Source organism: Perca flavescens, chromosome 4, assembly GCF_004354835.1.
Source record: "Perca flavescens isolate YP-PL-M2 chromosome 4, PFLA_1.0, whole genome shotgun sequence".
In the NCBI taxonomy this organism is placed as follows: Eukaryota; Metazoa; Chordata; class Actinopteri; order Perciformes; family Percidae; genus Perca; species Perca flavescens.
The window spans coordinates 23,356,582-23,375,531 of NC_041334.1; the positions used below are offsets into that span (position 1 = coordinate 23,356,582).

General features: G+C 39.1%; 2 protein-coding genes across 3 annotated transcripts in view; one reads left to right on the plus strand and one right to left on the minus strand.

Moving 5' to 3' along the window:
* ca16b (carbonic anhydrase XVI b) overlaps positions 1-5,510 on the plus strand; it is a 120,367-nt gene extending 114,857 nt beyond the window's left edge. For both annotated transcript variants that reach the window (XM_028574888.1, XM_028574889.1), the window contains 2 exons: positions 1,255-1,390; positions 2,376-5,510. In XM_028574888.1, coding sequence (XP_028430689.1) covers positions 1,255-1,390; positions 2,376-2,522 — 283 coding nt within the window. In that variant the 3' untranslated portion in view covers positions 2,523-5,510. The remainder of the gene's footprint in view (positions 1-1,254; positions 1,391-2,375) is intronic.
* A 688-nt stretch (positions 5,511-6,198) lies between these two features.
* Positions 6,199-18,950, minus strand: part of cadpsb (Ca2+-dependent activator protein for secretion b) — a 62,755-nt gene continuing 50,003 nt past the window's right edge. The window contains exons 18-28 of the mRNA XM_028576246.1: positions 16,083-16,239; positions 15,837-15,978; positions 14,943-15,104; positions 13,544-13,699; positions 13,254-13,401; positions 13,048-13,122; positions 12,287-12,370; positions 11,875-11,907; positions 11,578-11,685; positions 7,229-7,333; positions 6,199-7,141 (exon numbers count right to left, since the gene is read on the minus strand). Coding sequence (XP_028432047.1) covers positions 6,965-7,141; positions 7,229-7,333; positions 11,578-11,685; positions 11,875-11,907; positions 12,287-12,370; positions 13,048-13,122; positions 13,254-13,401; positions 13,544-13,699; positions 14,943-15,104; positions 15,837-15,978; positions 16,083-16,239 — 1,347 coding nt within the window. The 3' untranslated portion in view covers positions 6,199-6,964. The remainder of the gene's footprint in view (positions 7,142-7,228; positions 7,334-11,577; positions 11,686-11,874; positions 11,908-12,286; positions 12,371-13,047; positions 13,123-13,253; positions 13,402-13,543; positions 13,700-14,942; positions 15,105-15,836; positions 15,979-16,082; positions 16,240-18,950) is intronic.

Genomic DNA, 18,950 nt, shown 5'->3' on the forward strand with positions numbered 1-18,950 from the left:
TACTGGAAATAACAAGCGGGATGAACGTGACGAACGCAACACATGTGAATGCGATTTTTCCAGCCCGCTTTCCTGTATGCAAATGAGGAGCGGCCTGCTCGGCTCGCCGCCTCTCAAAATCTGACGAAAATCTTTTAAACTGACCTTCGGCGATCTAAAATGAAGACAGATTCAGCAACTGTATGGCCTATTTCTTGCTTAAAATGTTTTCAGAAACACGTTTTGGTGAACTATACTATAAAATACAAGATCGTATTCCGTCCGAGCCGCCATGACAGTCGGTTTGAAATTCTCGAGCAGCCAGACCCACGTGACGCGTTCGTCCAATCAGCTGCCAGTCAAGGGTTCCCTTCCGCTTTGTAGTCAAGATGGCGCCCATGGTTCCTACACTGAACTTTTTGACTTTTTTTAGGGGGTCATCCAGGTACTTTCAGTGCACTGACTTTTTGCGTTATCTACACTATATACTACTTAAATATACTACTTCTATATACACTTCAAACTAAGTGTTTGAAGTGTGCAAGTAGGCGGTTTGAGACACAGCCCAGGATTTTCCCACGTTGTCGGTCTTGCTTACTGTTTTCAACGCTGCACCTGGATCTGTATTTTTGAAGGGTTCAGAAGTGGCAACAGAATCCTGAGATGTTTAATTACAGTACCTTTGAGTTGGCCTTGTTAAACTGAAGTGTTGGCACTTGTAGGATGGAAAACAAGCCACTGAGAATCTGCAGTCAACTTCCAAGATGAACAAAAGTACCACTTTGAAGTCTCTAAGTAACCAGGCAACCATAACAACGTCCACAACTGTTCCCAGCTGATGTCTTTCCCACAGACGTCTGTGCCTTTAGCACCACAGCTGCTGTTAGTGAAAACATCAGCTAATTGAATAGTCTCCATCACTGAAGGTCCTAATAATCAATCACACTTCATCCCTCAATTACTTAAAGCTGTATCTAAATGTGTCACAGCCTAAATAACAGCCATTCTGTCTCCCCAGCTATTTACACCAGATGCTAATGTCATGGGATGCTAATTGCTATAAAAACCTGTATGGAAGTAGTTGCTCATTTCACACATTCTATCCTTTCATATACTGTAGTGTACCTTATTGGCAGTTACTTGTTGGGTTGCAAAGATATTATGGCAATAACTTTACAGGAGGTGTGAGGTAACATTGTTTAAGACCACCTGAACATGAGGACCGTTTAGACAAGCAGTTTTCCCACAGAGCTTATTTTGAACATTTCCACACAGGTATGGAGCCGTGTCAGCAGGCATGCTCTGCGCCCTCACCACACTGTCCCAGCAGCTGGAGAACGAGGGGGTCGTCGACATCTATCAGGTGGCTAAGATGATCAATATCATGAGGCCGGGAGTCTTCACTGATATAGTAAGTTCTTCTTCTTTTTTGTCAAATATAAACACAAGGGATTTGGGGTCAGCATTTTAACAACTGGGAACAGTGAAACATAAAATTAAAATACCGGCAGACAGACTCAGTCAGCAACTAGCTGCTGAATATAGTGGAACATTTAGTAGCTAAAGAGACTAATTTGTCCCTCAGGAGTTGGTGGAGTTCAAACAGAGCTGAAAGGCATTGTCAGGTGGACACAAATGAATGCTAATGTTGCTCCAGATCTGCTGGAAGTTCAAATAGGCAATTGTTAGTTAGCACGTTCGCCATATCAACTTCATTAGGTTGTAATATGTCACTGTTGTGTTCACAGCTTGTTCTGCTGCACCCACATTCAATGAATGCTGCTTTCTGCACCATTTAAGGCTACATTGGTCAATTTCTTATCACTAGCGGGCAGAAAAACACAACATATACACAGCAACCCCTAACACTAGCTTACGTTGTTATGGCTGACATGCCAACCAACCTTTTATCCAGCAGGCACAGAGCAATGGTAGCATTTATCTGGAGTCCCGTTTTTTTGTCAGCTGTTAAAAGTAAGTCCAATATTCAGCTCAGTTTTTGGTTTCCACAACTCCTGACTATAATATCAGGATAATCTGGGGCTTTAGCTGTTAAATGCTACACTGTTTTTCTTCCATTAAGTGCTGGGCAGGTAGTAGTTTTTTTCCGACAGTTGTCTAATGGAGGTCTATGAGATTTGTCAAGCCATGCAATAATTGAGTGGGGTGTAAAACCAAAACAATGAGCTAAAAGAGGCAAATCCAGAGTGCAGAGTTGGGGCCATCACTACAAGTGGCTACAGCATCCACATCAGTCATTTCATTCAATGGTTGTGTCAAAAATATTGATTAATGCAGTTTTTAAAGAAATGTCATGATCTGACACCGTTCTGTAGCACCTTACAGACTGTGATTTGTAATGTTAATTTGTCGTGTGTTTGTGTTTATGTGCACAGGAGCAGTACCAGTACCTTTACAAAGCCATGCTCAGCCTGGTCAGTAACAGAGAGTGTGGCCTGAGCCCCATGCACATGGACACTAATGGGTTGGTGGTGATTGCAGACGAGTCGGACCCTGCAGAGAGCATGGAGTCGCTTGTCTGAGGACGCTGTCACAGGCACTTAATTTGTAAAAACTCGAGAAGTTTTCTGAGGCCTTTTTTTGCCAGACTATTGATTACATGAATAACCTTATTACTTTTTATACTGATAAAGGTTTTTTGATATTTATGTTTTTGTCCTTTATTTCTTGTCTTAAATGTTATCCTGCTGAGCATTTGCACCTGTTTAAGTTGACGTGAGGAAAAAGCAGCTCTGTCCAGTTTGCACTATACTATCAGTGTTACTGCCTAAATCCAGTGAGTGAAGACGTTTCACAGTTAAATCCTGGCATCACAACACAAACCGGGATCTTTGGACTGCATTGAGATAAGCATGAAGACCAGGATGAGTTAAAGCGATCCACTTCCAAAAAAAGTCTCAAAACAACAACATCACATCACAACGCAGCCCAGCACGCATTATGTCACTTTGTCACCACGATCAAACAAACTGTTTTGAGGCTCCGCTCCACCTGGGTGAAGCTCTTTATCCCATGTTAAGAGACTATTTACCTGCTTAATATTCATATATTGTCCAAATATCTCACTGCTGTCTTGTATAATGTACTTATGGCTTATTTTGTTAAAGTGTGTTACATCTAATGTGAACATGTATTGCTTTTTACGGGGATTTTTGCCTTTGTGTACAGTGGGCCTTGGTGTAGATTCATATTTTTTGAGATTGTCATGAATAATCTACAAAGCTCCCATTTTTTTTTTCATAATTTGTTTTCAGCTTCTCTAAACTCAACTGTCAAGGCTCAACCGTTAACACATGTAACGGGCATCTGTAGTGACTACATGTCATGACTATATGTCAACAAAAAGTATTCACCCCATGCAGACTTTCGTTTTTTATTGTTTTACAACATTAAATCACAGTGGATGTAATTATGATTTATCATTGTCACTGATCAATAGAAGAAACTACTTTAATGTTAAAGTGAAAACAAAAGTCTACAAATTGATCTAAATTCATTACAAATAGAAAAACAACTATTCACCTTCTGGCAACATTTACAGTGAGTATGTGGATAGCTTTGCACATCTGGACATGTTTGTTATTGTATGTCATTCGTGTCAGTTTAATGAGGACTGTGAGTGAACAGCAAAATTTCAAGTTCTGCTACTTTTTCTGGACTGAATTAAGGTCTTAGACTCTGACCCGGGCCACTCCAGGTCATTACCATTGTTCTTTTAAAGATATTACTGTGTAGCTGTGGCTTTATATTTGGGGTCATTGGTTTGATAAAAAAAATGAATATTGTAGTTCTCTCACATAGAGAAATGGAGTTTGCTCCACGATTTCTTTCTATTTTACTCTATTTGTTTTACACTCCACCTTTACAAGCCTTGAATGGGCGTGTTGCAGAGAAGTATCCTCACCAGGCCTTATGACGAGGACAGTGTGTTTCTGCAGATGTGCCGTGTTTGGCTTACACTAGTGAGAGCTCTTTATGGTCTTACTAGTGCCCTTGCCCGTCTTCTCAACCCACTCAGTTGTTGAGGATGATTTTTAGAGCTGCGCCATACTCCAATTTTTATAATCGTATTAGGGTTATCCAGTGCCTTGGAAATGTTCTTATGTCCTTCCCCTGATTATTTTTAGTCTTTGCCAGGAAATTGATTATCTGTTGGATCCAGGCATATTCAACCTAAAATAACTTGTCACACAATGATTACACACAGTTCATCTTCTTTCAACCAGTCAAAAAGTGGCTGCAACAGTGAGGATTTAGAACTTCTAGTGAAGTGATGAATGTGTGCAATCAGCTGTTTTCAATTTTTTTTTTATTTTACATCTACTCCGTTTACTCAATCATGTCTTTTTCTTTTGATTGATGTAAAAAAAAATCCTAATTACATCTACTGTAATTCAAAGTTTTAAATAAATAAAACTTGAAAAGTTCTAAAGGAGGTGAATACTTTCTGATTGGCACTGTAGTTGCTTGTTAGGGTTGGGGGGGGGGGGATGCCTTTTTTTTGTAACCAAAGATGTGGTTCCAGTTTGCAACATGTAAGTGGTTTTGTCCTGAGATGTATTTAATCAACTAGAATTTAAAATCAAAATTGTTTAATCTTGCCGTGCAGATTATCATGTCAGAGGTGTGAACTGAACAAGAGTTAAGCATGTTTCGGTTCCAGCCTCAGGGTACAAGATTTTAAACCGTAAAATATATTTTATGTGGGCTTATATTCTGTCTCGGAACTTTTTTGTGACTTTTAATTATAAGCCCTTTCAACCCTGATCATTCCTCTCTCTTGATTGATTTATGTGCATTCTCATACTCTGATGAATACCTTTTTTTTCTGTGAACACCCACTTCTCTGACAAAGGGGAGTTTGCTAAATTCAGTGAAAACTCTCCAACATTTGGAGAAAAGTCCAATTGCTGATCACTTAGCTCTGCAACAAAACTTTTTTTGCAGCAACTGTTAAGGTTTTTCTTTTGTATGAATGCCGACGCCCTTTCTGTTTATTTCTACGCTCGTTGAGTGGCTGCACACATTTACTTAAAAAAACAAATGTCTTTGACTTTAATGTAATCTTTGTGATCATAGAAGTTTATATTTTCATACAAAGATTTGGTTTGTATAGTAGCCCTGTTACCGATTGTACTTTTGTGGGAAATTTATTATCTTAATCTCCACAGCAAAATCCCCACAGTCATACCTGCCCCTCTGAGGTCCATGCTGACATTTAAACCAGAAATTTTGCTGACATTTGTTCAACAGTCCAGGGATCCAGTGTGTTACCCTCAGTGCATTTCCGCCAGGTTGGTAGTGAAGTTTATTTTGTAACTTAAATAAATAATCAAATGGTTTTGTCCATCAAATCACATGTTTATATGATAGAATCATAGCCATATACTTCTATGATGCTGTCATATACCATATTGTAGTGTAATAGTGGTATTTAATAGCTATATTGTATTGCTATTCATGAAATAAAGTTTGGGTTTGGGTGCACAGCATCCTTGTATAACATGCAACTACCGATGAAAGAGTTTTCCCTGAAAAAACTGATGGCATGAAAAGCATATAAGCAACATGTTCATTTCTTTGATACTGAAGAAAACGTAAAAACATAATGAATCGCAGGCAAGTTCTGTAGTTATAGGGAATGCCATTTTCTATGATTTCTAAGCACCTTTTATGTATTATGTCTTTGTGTTCAATTTTGACTGAATTGATTCTGAGAGGAACCTTAATACCTGAAGTAGCTACACTAGGCTACTTGAGTAAGTGTACTTAGTTAATTTCCACAATTGCCAAACTGTTCCAGTACAGTTCAGTGTGTCTATAAGTGTGTCTCAGGTGGACATGCAGCTAGTAAACATGACAGCAGATGCACATGTACAGTAATTTTTATTTAGAGGCCACAGCTCTTGCATATTACAACTGTTGGCTTTCATAAGGCAAACGCAAGAACGAATCCACCAGCTAATTCACACAGAAAACAGAAAGCGTTTGGGGAGGGTGGGAACCCACAGGCATGCAGCGATGGCTCAGAATGCAATGTACAGCATTTTATATTTATATATATATTTATATAATATATACAATACAACAGTGAGACCCAAACAAATGCCAGACATCTCATTCTACACAATTACAGAACAAGGACAGACCAACTTTTTTTTTTTTTTAATAAAAAAAACTATTTTGCTCTTTTCTCTGTAAAAGTGCAACTCAATTAAAATAGAACCTGTTTCAAGGCCTTTTAATGTTAAAATAAAAATAGAATCTCCCAAGTTATCAAAATGGAGCTATGAGAATATTGCATCTCTAGAATAACCACTCGTTGAAGTTCATGATTTCAGTTGAATTGTGTCAAATTAGTAATTGAGATAAGATCACATAGCATTGACACATGATAAAAATGCAGGTCTGGACTTACTGTTGTTAATGTTAATAACAGTGAGTAGACAACAGTGTATCTGCAACAGCCGTAAACAAATACAGAGGTTTATTTTCAGTTTGAAGCAGTTGGCATTCACTTAAAAACAGACAAGACAAAGAAAAAAGGGTCCACACTCATCATCACGACAATGTACCATTAATGAATGTAGAATACGACAAATAAGCGCCATATAGGATTGCATTGGACAGGGACACACCTATTTATCTCACTCAACATTGTCAAACAAATGGTTCTCCATATTGCTTAGTAACACATAGAAATGAATTTAGAAATGAATGAATCAAAGATAGGTGCTATCTTTATCATGACACAGCTAATCTGCCAATCATGGTTATTTTTCAACATTTTTATTTAGATTTCCTCAGTATAAGTACTATTTTTATATTTAATAGTTCCTTCATAGGCATTTCGAGCTGACAAAGAGGTCCTAGAGTGGCTATCTGAGTTGGTACATGCATCGGTAACCAGGCTAAAGTCAAAAGTGTGAAAGGGGGTGAGGGTTGGAGTGTCAGTGTATGGGCTCTAGTCGTCCTCTTCATCCTCCTCGTCGCTGTCCTTCATGGAGATGCCCTGCATGCCTCCTTCCCTCACTGAAGCAGTGGCCTCCTCCACGGTCAGCCTGTTGCGCACCGTGTCGTACATCTTACTGTTCAGGGTGGAATCGAGGACACCCTGCAGGCGAAAGTCCCGGTACTTTTTCTACAGGAGGACAGAGATACATCAGCACAGCGTGGGCACAAAAAAAACTGGGTGTCTGATCCCCCTGACTGGTGTTTCCTGTCTTACCTTTGTAATCCTGATGAGGATCTTTAGCTGGTAGACGTGGAGCTGCTGATCCATGCGTTCAGTGAGCCAGGTCCCCAGCAGGTTCATGGTGGCAGTGTACCATTGCTGAAACACATAAACACAACACTCTCCAGCAAAACACACACTCACACACATACTCAAGACATCATGACATAAAACTAACCTTTACAACACACATAAAGAACTCCAACTCAACACGTACACGTGTCTGACAATAACATTAACTTTCAAGCACCCCTGTGTGTGTATTCAAGCATCACTTCAATAAAACCGGATCGCAGCTTTATTACATGTGAGGTTACATTTCATTTTGCCCATGTGTACAGTATATACACCAGTTAGGGAGGATTAACGTTGAGTCCGACTTCATGAGACAGACATCCCTGCATTTCATGAGTCAGCAATCAATGCAAGTTAACAGGCTGCATAAATGTGAGAAGGAAGTCATATTCAAAATAAACAAATCTTATTAGCTAAAAAGAATTACAAACTACAGTAAAACAAGATTGTTTTAACTGTTTCTTTTTATCATGCTTTTCAAATTTAGGAAATAAAAAGTGCTCTACAATGTTTGCCTTCTGTCTTTATCTAGTGCTGTTAAAGCACCTGAAAACTTGGTTTCAAAATAAAAATTCCTCTATAACTTGGGAAAAAAACACATCCTTAGGTATTTTTAAAACTAAGCTAAATTGCTTTCTGTATGACTGTTCTCACAAATTTCTTTTGTTCTAAGTTTGGCAGAAAATTGTGAGTTAGAGGAATAGTCAGTTATTTTGGAAAATACACTCATTCACTTTCTTATTGAGGGTTAAATGAAGAGATCAACAACCCTCTCATGTCTTTTGCTTAGCTTAGCGTACAGACTGGAAAAAGGAGGAAACAGCTAGCCTGGCTCTGTCTTCTATCCGCCTACCGGCACTTCTAAAGCTCATTAATTAACATATAGCTTTTTATACAGAGTTATATTTTATTAATAGATAAAAACTTAAAGGAAGAAACTCCAGGAAGTAACTGTCCAGCCTTGAAATACTGTGGCATATAAATAGCATTAAATGTTGAATTATTATTTTTACGCTCTCAAACAAATTAAAGATACAAGATATAGCACGTTAATTAGTGAGCTTAAAAAGGTGCTGGTAGTCAGGATAGTTATTTCTAGTCTTTGTGCTAAGCTTAGCATCTCTGTCTCCTGGTTCAAGCTTCATATTGAACAGAGAGACATAAGAGTGGTATGTATCTTCTCATCTAACAACAAAGTGAATAAGCATATTTCCCAAAATGTCAAACCGTTTCTTTAATGTAGGTCTGCATCACTCATAGTGAGCTGATTGGTAAAAAAAAAAAGGTTTTCAGGGCCTTTACATGCATTGAACATATCTATACTCTCAGCATTACCTATTCACTGATATATTTAGGAATTAAATATGGAAATTGGTCCAATTACAATTTGACCGTAATGACAAATGTAATCTAATTAAATGATATCTACTAAATTAAAGATTTTCTTGAATTTGGGCCTCACTGTTTGTTTCAGTAGATGTTGCCAACACACAAACACACACACACGCACACGCACGCACGCACGCACGCACGCACACACACACACACACACACACACACACACACACACACACACACACACAGGCACACGGCGAGTGTGACATCCACACAAACTGCATTTCTAGCACTCTGAAGAGCTAAAAAGAGCAATTAGAAGAAATACGCAGAGCACTGATACTACTGCTACTTAAAGAAAATAATAAAACCGAGGGAAGTCATAAAGCATTGACAGATTTATCTGTCTTGAACTGTAATTACCCTTTGAAATAGTAAAATGTTCTCTGAGTCAATATTTTGTAAAAGCTGCATGGGCCCTTCAATTATTAAAGGCAATTACTTAGCCTTTATTTATAATTTATTCAAGTAGAAACTCCAAGCTCCTAAACTGAAGATAGAAAACTACACAAGTTCATTAGAAAATAAAAATAAAATGAGAGTGAGTAAATGGTTAGCAGGCAGGGAGCAGCGGTGCTATTTTCTTGTACCTTTTTGTGTACATTGCTTTGGGTGGCAGTTTCCCGGACTCTTTAAAGTTTAAAGTTACAAGAGAACAGCACCCTATATATTATAGAAACAGCTGTCACACCTCCAATTTCAAGAAAAAGAAGTCAACTTTAAACATGTGAGTAGGCAGGAACGCAGAAAAAGGGTTTCTTCGGCCAGACAGAAGTGGGAGGATTCAATTTGTTTGGTTGGTGAGGTTTAGTTTTGAGTCGAGGTTTATTGGAAGATTAAGATTAGGTGAATGGTTGAAAGGTTTGAACTCGAGGCCGGATATGCAGATGCCTGTCCACTTCACAGTCGAGTTGAGCGTGCAGTGCATGCAGACCTCGCAAGTGGGTGGGTGGCAGAGTACGTGCTAAGGACGACTGCTGTATGTGCAAATGAGGCAGAGCTCTGAAGAGGAGGGTCATGCTAGAAGATGTACACAGGAAGATTATTTGACTCTAAAATCATGCCAACCAACATAATGTGATAAAACAACGCAACGCAATACTAGAGATAAGTGCCACTTTTTGAATAGAGGAGGCAGCAGGAATGGTGTTAATCAGAAAAGAGGAGATAAAAAGGATTGAAATTAATTAGTGAAAGAAAGAGAGATAAAGTAGAGCCTTTGCAACATCTATGAACTGTTTTTCACATGCATGCAAATGGATGGTTGAAATGCATTTAAATGAAAGCGAAAAACATAGACATCCTTGAACTGAAGTATAGTTTAAAATGCTAAAAACAAAAACATTCACAGCTTGAGAAATCTTCAGAAGAATTTAACATGACAGTGCTGAGTAGGATTTCACTGCACTTTGGGGCCACACAGAGGACACGAGGGGAAAAACTCCACACTAGTAAAACTGACAACACAGACGGAGACAGGGGAGCTAGTGTGGAAAACGCAGACCCACTTCACATCACCATCACTCCTCACTCCGAAACTAAAAACAAAAATCATATTTATCTGACACAACTGGCTTCTACAGCCAAACACAAAAATATAAAACCAAAGGGAGATTTCTGAGTATCTCCCTGACATAAAAACTTCACGTCACTGCCTCACAAAACTGAGACTCTGTCAAACACACAAAGCCGTCACACACCTGTAGAGACACAGGTCTGAACAAATAGTTTCTGAATGACATGAAGCACACACATCACAGCATTATGTGTCGTTCGAATCACACATGGAAGACACATTACTGTCAATGTATCCCATTAGGATTATGTTTTTGTAAGACAGTGCTCTCTTTACCCTCTAACACACTGGTTCCCAACCTTTTATAGCCATGTCATGCCTACTCATAACCCCCCATAACATGGGATGTATATTTCTATAAACTGTGAATTATTCAGCTAGAGTGATGTTTTGTTCTCAAACTGCTTCATTTTAGAGTCCTCCAAGCTGTTGCACCAGGAAATTCAGCAGCAAATTCTCCCAGGAGAGAAGCTAGAACATTTGTGCTTGAAAAATGACATTTTCACACAATGATTAATTGTTTAGGATGTAATTGTTTATTACTGTAGCAGAAATGTTTTTCTTCTTCTTTTCATATCCTGTAAATCATTTCATGACCCTTCATATTTATCTTGTGACCTCTTAGTGGGGTCTTGACCCACAGGTTGGGAACCACTGCTCTAACAGACCAAGGGTATACGACATGTCAGCCTCAGAGTTTGACATCATTATGTCACCCTGGCCCTTCCAGCAGTGCATCCTTCACCAAGCATTTTCAGATCATAGAGAAACATGCAAGGTGGTCCACTTTGGACTGAGGCCAAGAGGGCTGGGTGTCATTTATTAAGGAGGCTGACATGCTTTACGAGGAAAGTATCTCAAAGCACAGTGGTGAGCTAAAAAAGAAAAAAGAATATATATATATATATATACATATATAAGTTGGTGTGCTGGTATGTGATCACTATGGATAGTTCTGTTCTTTCCAGAGAGCACTGCTTCCGATAATCCTTTTTGAGGATGCTTTTATGGACTCTTTGTAAATAAAAGTTTCCTTTTTTTAATACACAAAGGCCCAAAAGCACTGTGGCAACGCACACCAGAATGCAGAGGGCAGCAGCTAAGGTTCAGAGAGAAGAGAGACAGAAAGAAAGAAAGAAATAAGTCAAGAGGGATAGAGGATCAGAAAAGCCTCTTCTGCCAGGCTGAAATACATTTCCTGCACTCAAAATGGGACTTATCCCTCTCTGCCCTGTTGTTTTGCCACATTTTGGAAGGCCCCTCCCTTCTTGTGAGGAGGAGACGGCATCTTACTTACATCAAATAACCTTTCTATATACACCTCCTCATTGACCTTATCACGAAGGATATCCTGAGAGTGGCGCACAAAGGTCACATAGCCATCGGCCACGTCCATTCCAGGTTTCTGTAAAACAAAAACAGAACAGGGTCGGGGCTCTGTTTTTGAGAGGAATAAGCAAACACTAGCCTTATACTGTAATCAGCAGGAAAGAAACACTTTTGATGATGAAAACAAAGTAACTTGTTCAACTATATCAGGTAAATACACACAAGCTCATGAGCACACAGGGAGGTTGGGTGTTATTGCACTTACAGGTACATCCACATATTTAGAGGCAGCTTTCACCTGAAATCAGAACAAAATTGTCAAACAGGCTGTTTATATAAGAACATTTTAATTACCATTAATATCATTAGGGCTGGCTCTCTTTTTACATGTTTCAATACTACTGCAGATATGATATCTGAGTTTTGATTCTAAAGCAATACTTTTACAATAGCTTACTTTCACGGATAAATATGTTTTTCTACAAATCCCTTTTTGAAAAATAAAGACGGGATCAAACAAAAAAGTACAGAACAGAACAATACTGAGGAAGCACTTAATGCCAGCTAAAATACTCAACGGACACATTTCAGTCAATATCCAAAAAGTATTATGGTTCGATAACCAGCCCTAAGATCAATTAGGCAGGGAGGGACTGAATAAAGAAGCTTCATCTCACCGTGAATGAGAGGAATGAAGAGAAGAGAGTGCCTTCATCATATCTGGAAATCTTAGCCAACACACTCTCCAGAATGGCAACAAACTGATAAATGACAGAAGGAACCGGATTCATCAACAATTTAACAAGGGTAAGAGTCTACAGCCATGATAGCAGCACTGCTAACGTCAGTATGCTAATATGCTCACAATCGCAGTGTTATACTGATGTTGAGCAGGTATAATGTTCCTCCCATATTCACATCTTTAAGTTAGCATTTGCTAATTAGCAATAAATCAAAAGTACAGCTGAGGCTGATGGGAATGTCAGTAGTTTTACAGATATTTAGTCATTAACCAATAAATGAATGAATGAATGAAGAAATTGAAATTTTGACCTAATGGCACTAGATGAAAAGATGGAGATCACCAAAGTGATTACAATTCATCCTAAGAGGGACGTAAATGTGTGTAGCACGTTTCATGGCAACCTTTTCATGAAAAGTAAGAGGATTCATCATCTGCCATGAATGTCTGTACAGTTTAGTGCCAAGTCCAGTAGATGTGGAGATGTTTCACAGAATAAGCAAAAAATTATCATTGGGATTCATACTCTCTCATGACAAAATTCATGGCACTATTTGTTGAGATTCTTCAGTCAGAACCAAAACGCTGCACCGACCTGCAGACAGACTGAGATCACCATCTCTATAAAATCCTAACTTGTAATAACTAATAATAAATAAATAAATAATACATGTCACTGTTGATATATAGTCGCACCTTTGCAACCAGAAGCTGGATCATGTCTTTCACACTTTCCTCAATCAGCTCGTCTATTTGGGTGTGGTACTGTTTCTGCAAAAAAGAGAAGTTTTAACAAAACATCAATTCAACAGATCATTTTCTTTTTGCAAATAAAAAACTAAATATACCAACTAACTTGTCATTTATCAACATTAAGTCACTGTCCCAGGTAAAGTTTTTACCTCTTGGCCCATCTCCATTGCGCACAATTTAGCTGATTGGTCCTTGGCATCCACCATCACGTTGAACATGGTGCATAATGGTGGAGAAATGCGGAAATCTGTGGACTTGCTGCTCTTTGTCAGCTTGGACTCAAATGCCATCCTTGTGCTGCAATGCAAGTTAAATATTTACTGTATATGCAATATAATATAAAATATTCAGTTAAGAGTTCATTCTCAGCATTCGGTGCCTCTAAGTATTTCTGTTTCAGTCAGTCTGTCTTCTTTTCATGCATGAACACATAACGCACCGCTTGACGCAGTTCTCGATCATGTTGCTCGACATGAGCTGAATGCGACTCTCGAGGTGTTTGGCAAACTCCTCCTCAGGCCAGTGCAGGTCCCTGATGAAAGTCTGGAGGGCGTCTAGCTTCCAAAAGAGGTCCTCCGACGTCCCGGAGCCATTACTGCCATCGACCCAAAAACACACACACACACACACACACACACACACACACACAGGTCAGAAGACAAAGGTCACCCTTCTGGAGAGAGGGGGTCTGGGAGGTGTTGTGGCAGGTGCAGAGGAGGATGCTGTTCCCCCACACCTAAACACAGCCAAATTATACTCCGACCATATACTGACTGGTTCGTCCAAATGTCTGTCTCAATTCAAGTGTTTCTGAACAGTCAGTGTATGGGTGAAAAGGAGTGAGCAGGATTTACTGTAACAATTCAATAACCATGCTATAGAGTATGATTATTGATAGGGATGTGAAGTGGCCACATGCAGGTAAAGTCACTGCAGATACAGCAGCTTATCACACTGTGTCAAGACAAAGGAGTAGGGAATGGAGGAGTGAGGGAGGGCATGTAAAAATGGCATTCAGGGGCTGGGGCTGTTTCCACACCAAGAAATCTCCAAATTCATCACAGGCCCTCTCTCAACATCCATGTCCCCAGGCTGGTGGGGTCCCTGGAAGAATTACTAAACAAACCATGCAGACCTTTTAGGGCATCCTGAGTAGAGCTCATTGGGAAAGTGCTGCAGGAAAAATGTGGAGTCGGGAGGGGAGGTGATAAAACGGAGAGGAAGATGTCTGAACACCAGCCGCCCAGCCTCTTCGTGCTATCATCTCCAATCCAAACCATTATCTTCTTTCCCAATCAGACTACTAGCAGGTGGTCAAGGTCAGAGATGAATCTAAGGCCATGTACGGTCTACAGTGCACTAAATATCACTAAAGCAAATGTCTGTGGACAACAACGCTGGGTAATTACATTTCTTGTAGAACAAAGATCTTGACATACAAATGTTTCAAAATAGCATTGTATTACATTGACATATGCATATTGTTTTGGCCTGTATCTCCACACCTCAGCTCAATGGCATGCATGTTGATGCAAATGAGAGCATTTCTCATTTTAGAAAGCAGAACCCCATCTACTCTAACACCTTTTAGAGTGCCCTTGGCATGAACATGGACATCATCATTTAGTATTTACAGAAGAGACATCATATTTCACAACATAGTGAAATTCATCTCATTCAACATTTCTTAACAAGTGAGAGTCATACAGAAGATTTGTTTTTAATATTTTTAATTTATTTTTGTTTATTTTTTGAATGATCTTTGGCTGAGGGCATCTTCATACCAAGGCAGTCTCTGCTTGCTTAATATTTCTAAAGTAAACTAGTTGAATACACACTCAGAGTCATATATAGCAGCCATCCATGACGGGGTAGAAAAGCTAGGCATTTGTGGAAGGTTAACTGATAGTCCTGCTACTGGCACTGGCAGATTTGGTACTTTGGGAATTTGGAGGTTCACATTTGGTAGATTCACATTGGGCAGATTACTTGTTAAACTCCTGCAGAAAAGACAGACAAAAAGAAAAAAAGAATCCATAACAGTGGTGTGGGAGCTGCAGAAAGCCATGTAACACTCATTATAAAAGTAACGTAAAATCTGAAATTAGGTGAAGACAGGAACATACAGTTGCACACATAAACAAAACTGACAGTAATAGTCAAAGACGCACATTATACAAAGACCTACAGAGTAAAGATGGCTTAGGATGCACATGTATACTATATTAAATGCAGTGAGAGGGAGAAGCAACTTAATACTGAAAAGAATAAACAAAAATAAAGACCAAAACCTTAATAAATCTTGGATATAATCTTTGCAATAAAAAATGCAAAACTGTGAACGCCACAACAAATAAATTATAACAGCAACATAACATATTGGAGGCCTTTTATTTCTGGCAACATGTCAAAGCACACGTTATGAAGGTTAGTTCACAAAACAAAACAGAGATATTAGGTGTTGCCCTGACCGCAAGAGAAATTGCTAAGACACATACATTAGTCAACGACTATTTTCAGAATAAATAACCCATTTCTTTCAGAGGAAAAATAGGTTATTCAGCCCACTCTTGTCTCAATCTTTAAAAGTGAACCTACAGGAAGCCTGGGTGAACATTACAGCTGCTCTCCCAGATTTCTCAGCCTCCGCGCAGTCAGTCTGTCATCGGAATATAATAGCCTTGCATCGCCAACCATCCTACAGCCTAGCTATAAAGACAGAGGCTCCTTACTTTACAGGCTCCCAGGACTCTCGCTCAAATCCCTTGTGAATTGACTGTGCTATGGAGGACTCCATCAGATCCACATATCTAACCACCAGAGGAGCATACAGATCCTGAAGGTGTTTGTGGAACTTTCCATTGCACAGATGATCTGTGTTAAAAAAAAAGAAAAAAAAAGGGACAGTGACAGAAAGACATTAGTGTCTTTGTTAAGGCATAACCTGAAGTGTCTACAAAATAAAAATAGGAGCTTACAGTCTGTCCGGAGGAAGTCGTTGAGCAGCTGGAACAGGGGGAAACTGTCCCAGCTCTCAGGGGACTGGATCTCCAGAGCGGCATCCATGTCGATGGCATAGAGGGCCAGGAAGTTTTCTGCATGTTCCACCATGAGATCTGTCCACCATGCAAATGCCTAGAAACACAGCACGAGGGAAAGCAAACAGGTGAACATAGGTTCCAGTTAAGAGATGAGATGACGCAAGGACAAAAGACAAGGAAGGAGAGAATAATACACACAAGTGGAGCTCAACGGGTCTTAAAAGGAAATACCACTTAATGTGTGTATGCTCAAAGTTTGTTAATGTATATCAAAGGAAAAGTTCAACATTTTGGGAAATATGCTTATTCGCTATGTTTCTATGAGTTAGATGAGAAGATTGATAGTTCTCTCATGTTTGTCCCATAATTCTCTCATGTTTGTCCCATAAAATATGAAGCCAATTAGCTTAGCTTAGCATAACACTGGAAACAGGGGGAAACTGCTTGCCTGGCTCAAACCAGAGTTTAGAAAAAAAATCCACCTACCAGCACCTCTACAGCTCATTATTTCACACGTTATATCTGGTTTGTATAATCTCTATTACTAAAAAAAGAACTGACAAATACTGTGGCGTATGTGTGTGTGTGTTTCCCATTGCATACTCATAGAGATGTAATTCACTGCTCTTATTGATTAAGACTTAAACGTGGGATTCATTGTAAGTAAAGAAGTGTATATGTAAGCAAAATAATCACACAGTAGGTTATCATGCAAATGTTGAGCTCCATGCATGCTTTTCTCTCTGACGGGGTCCACCATTCACATCACTATCAAACCCATAGCCCGCTAGATGCGAATGTGACTCATGCACATCTTTGACTTGGCACTCCAAAGACTGCAGCACACAGCATCTCTGGTGTTTGAGTTTGTTCGTTCCAATTAGTTAAGTCTGAGATTCAGCTGACCGTTTTCTTGCACAGTCAGGATTTCCTCGTCCTTTGACAGCAGGAGTACAGTAGTTGCTTTGCTGGCAGTCTTGGCTTGGCTTATTTGCTTATCATTCAGACTAACATGTTGCCAAGTTTAATAAATTAAGCTCAGTCTTTACAAATTATGCCGCATGCTTTATTTCTTTTACCATTTTTCTGTTATTTTCCCATTTGGCTTCACCACCACAATGGCAGTCAAACCTGACTTACCTGTCTACTTACCTGTCCATTCCCCAAATAAAAAAAAATGCTTGACAGTTCTAGTATTAGAGAAACAGGCAGCAAACAAAGCTCTTCTCCATCACATTCAAGGAGACATACTCTCATTGTGGATGGGGGGGAAGCATTAAAGGGAAGGACTGCAAAGGTTTCCAACAGGTGAGGGAGGGGAAAATGCTCAAAGGTCGCCAGGCGGAGTGGCCTCCAACCTTTGATAGAGGTTAAGGGACACATACAGGACCCTGAAAGCTCTAGGGAAGACCCAATGTTCAGCCAGACAGACTATAGTGCTAACAATGCAACCGTGTCAAGGGATCAATCTTGAGGGAGTGTATTGATGCTGAGGGGGAAGGAGAGGTGGCATCATCTACTGGACATGCACAAAGCATTATGGGAGTTTCTCATTCAACTTTACTACATACCTCTTTTCCCTGCTTGGACAGTCACCAATCATATGACAGTGAGATCACAGGAAGATGTACAGAACAATAATGTATTTTTGAGGCATTTCTCTTAAAAGGGGTTTTTAAACTAAGAATAGACAGCAGATAGGGATGGAAGAGAAGAAGCTGGGGAAGTAATGCTTGAACAAGTGCGGACTGTGAAATTAATAGTTGGATGGAGGGGAAACAAATGTTTATGGTGGATCAAACTTCAAAAGGTTCACATGGAGCATACTTTGGGAAATTTGCTGGTTCAGCATGCTTGGAGAGAAAGGAAACCTCTTTATGGCCCAATGAACATGCTTTATGATCACAATTATGTTGTGCAAGCTACAGTGCCTTTTCATTTATAAACATGTTTGCTCTCACTCCTATGCCTAAAAACCCACCCATTGCTACAGTATCTATGAGATCATTCTCTGCCTAGAAAAAGTGCCTCTTGCCATAGTGGCGCACATGCCATACAGGGGGGTCGTGATGGGGACTGAAGAGGAAAAATAAATAAAAATACTGTACCGATTGATCTCCAGAACTTGTGACTGCCGCCTGTCAAGCATATTCAGAGAGATACAATAAATCTGCTTTATCTGTATATTCTAAGATTACACTGGATCACCTTCAGATCTACACAACATGATCATCATGCTTTCCTACCAGCTCAATGTTTATAGCAGCAAACATGATGCAATAAATAAACTATTTTCAGTGGTGGAAATGCAACTTTAGAAGTAAAATTAGAAGTTACTGCATTTCAGAGAGAAATATTGAACTTTTTACATTACATTTATCTGACTAATATGGTTACTAGTTACTTTTCAGATTAAGATTTTGCATACATGAAACATATGATAAGCTTTTAAAACAATGCATTGTTATAGCTTAAACTAGTCCTTTAAACCTTGTATTGCTTGCTTACAAAAAAGAATGTTTTAGATGTGATTGAACTTCCCCTCTAAACTTCCCAGGTGGTTTTGAAAAGGTATAATGATCTAAAATTTCACAAAAGAAAAGCAAAATAATAAATAAATCCAAAAAAGGAATACATATTTGTGTATCATATCCTTGTTTTATCTTCTTTACTGTGCCATTAATAATGTAATGTTATCTTCTCTCTCATTGATGCATCAATATTAACAATCTAATAATGTAATATACTGTGTGTGTATATATATATATATATATATATATATATATATATATATAATGATATATC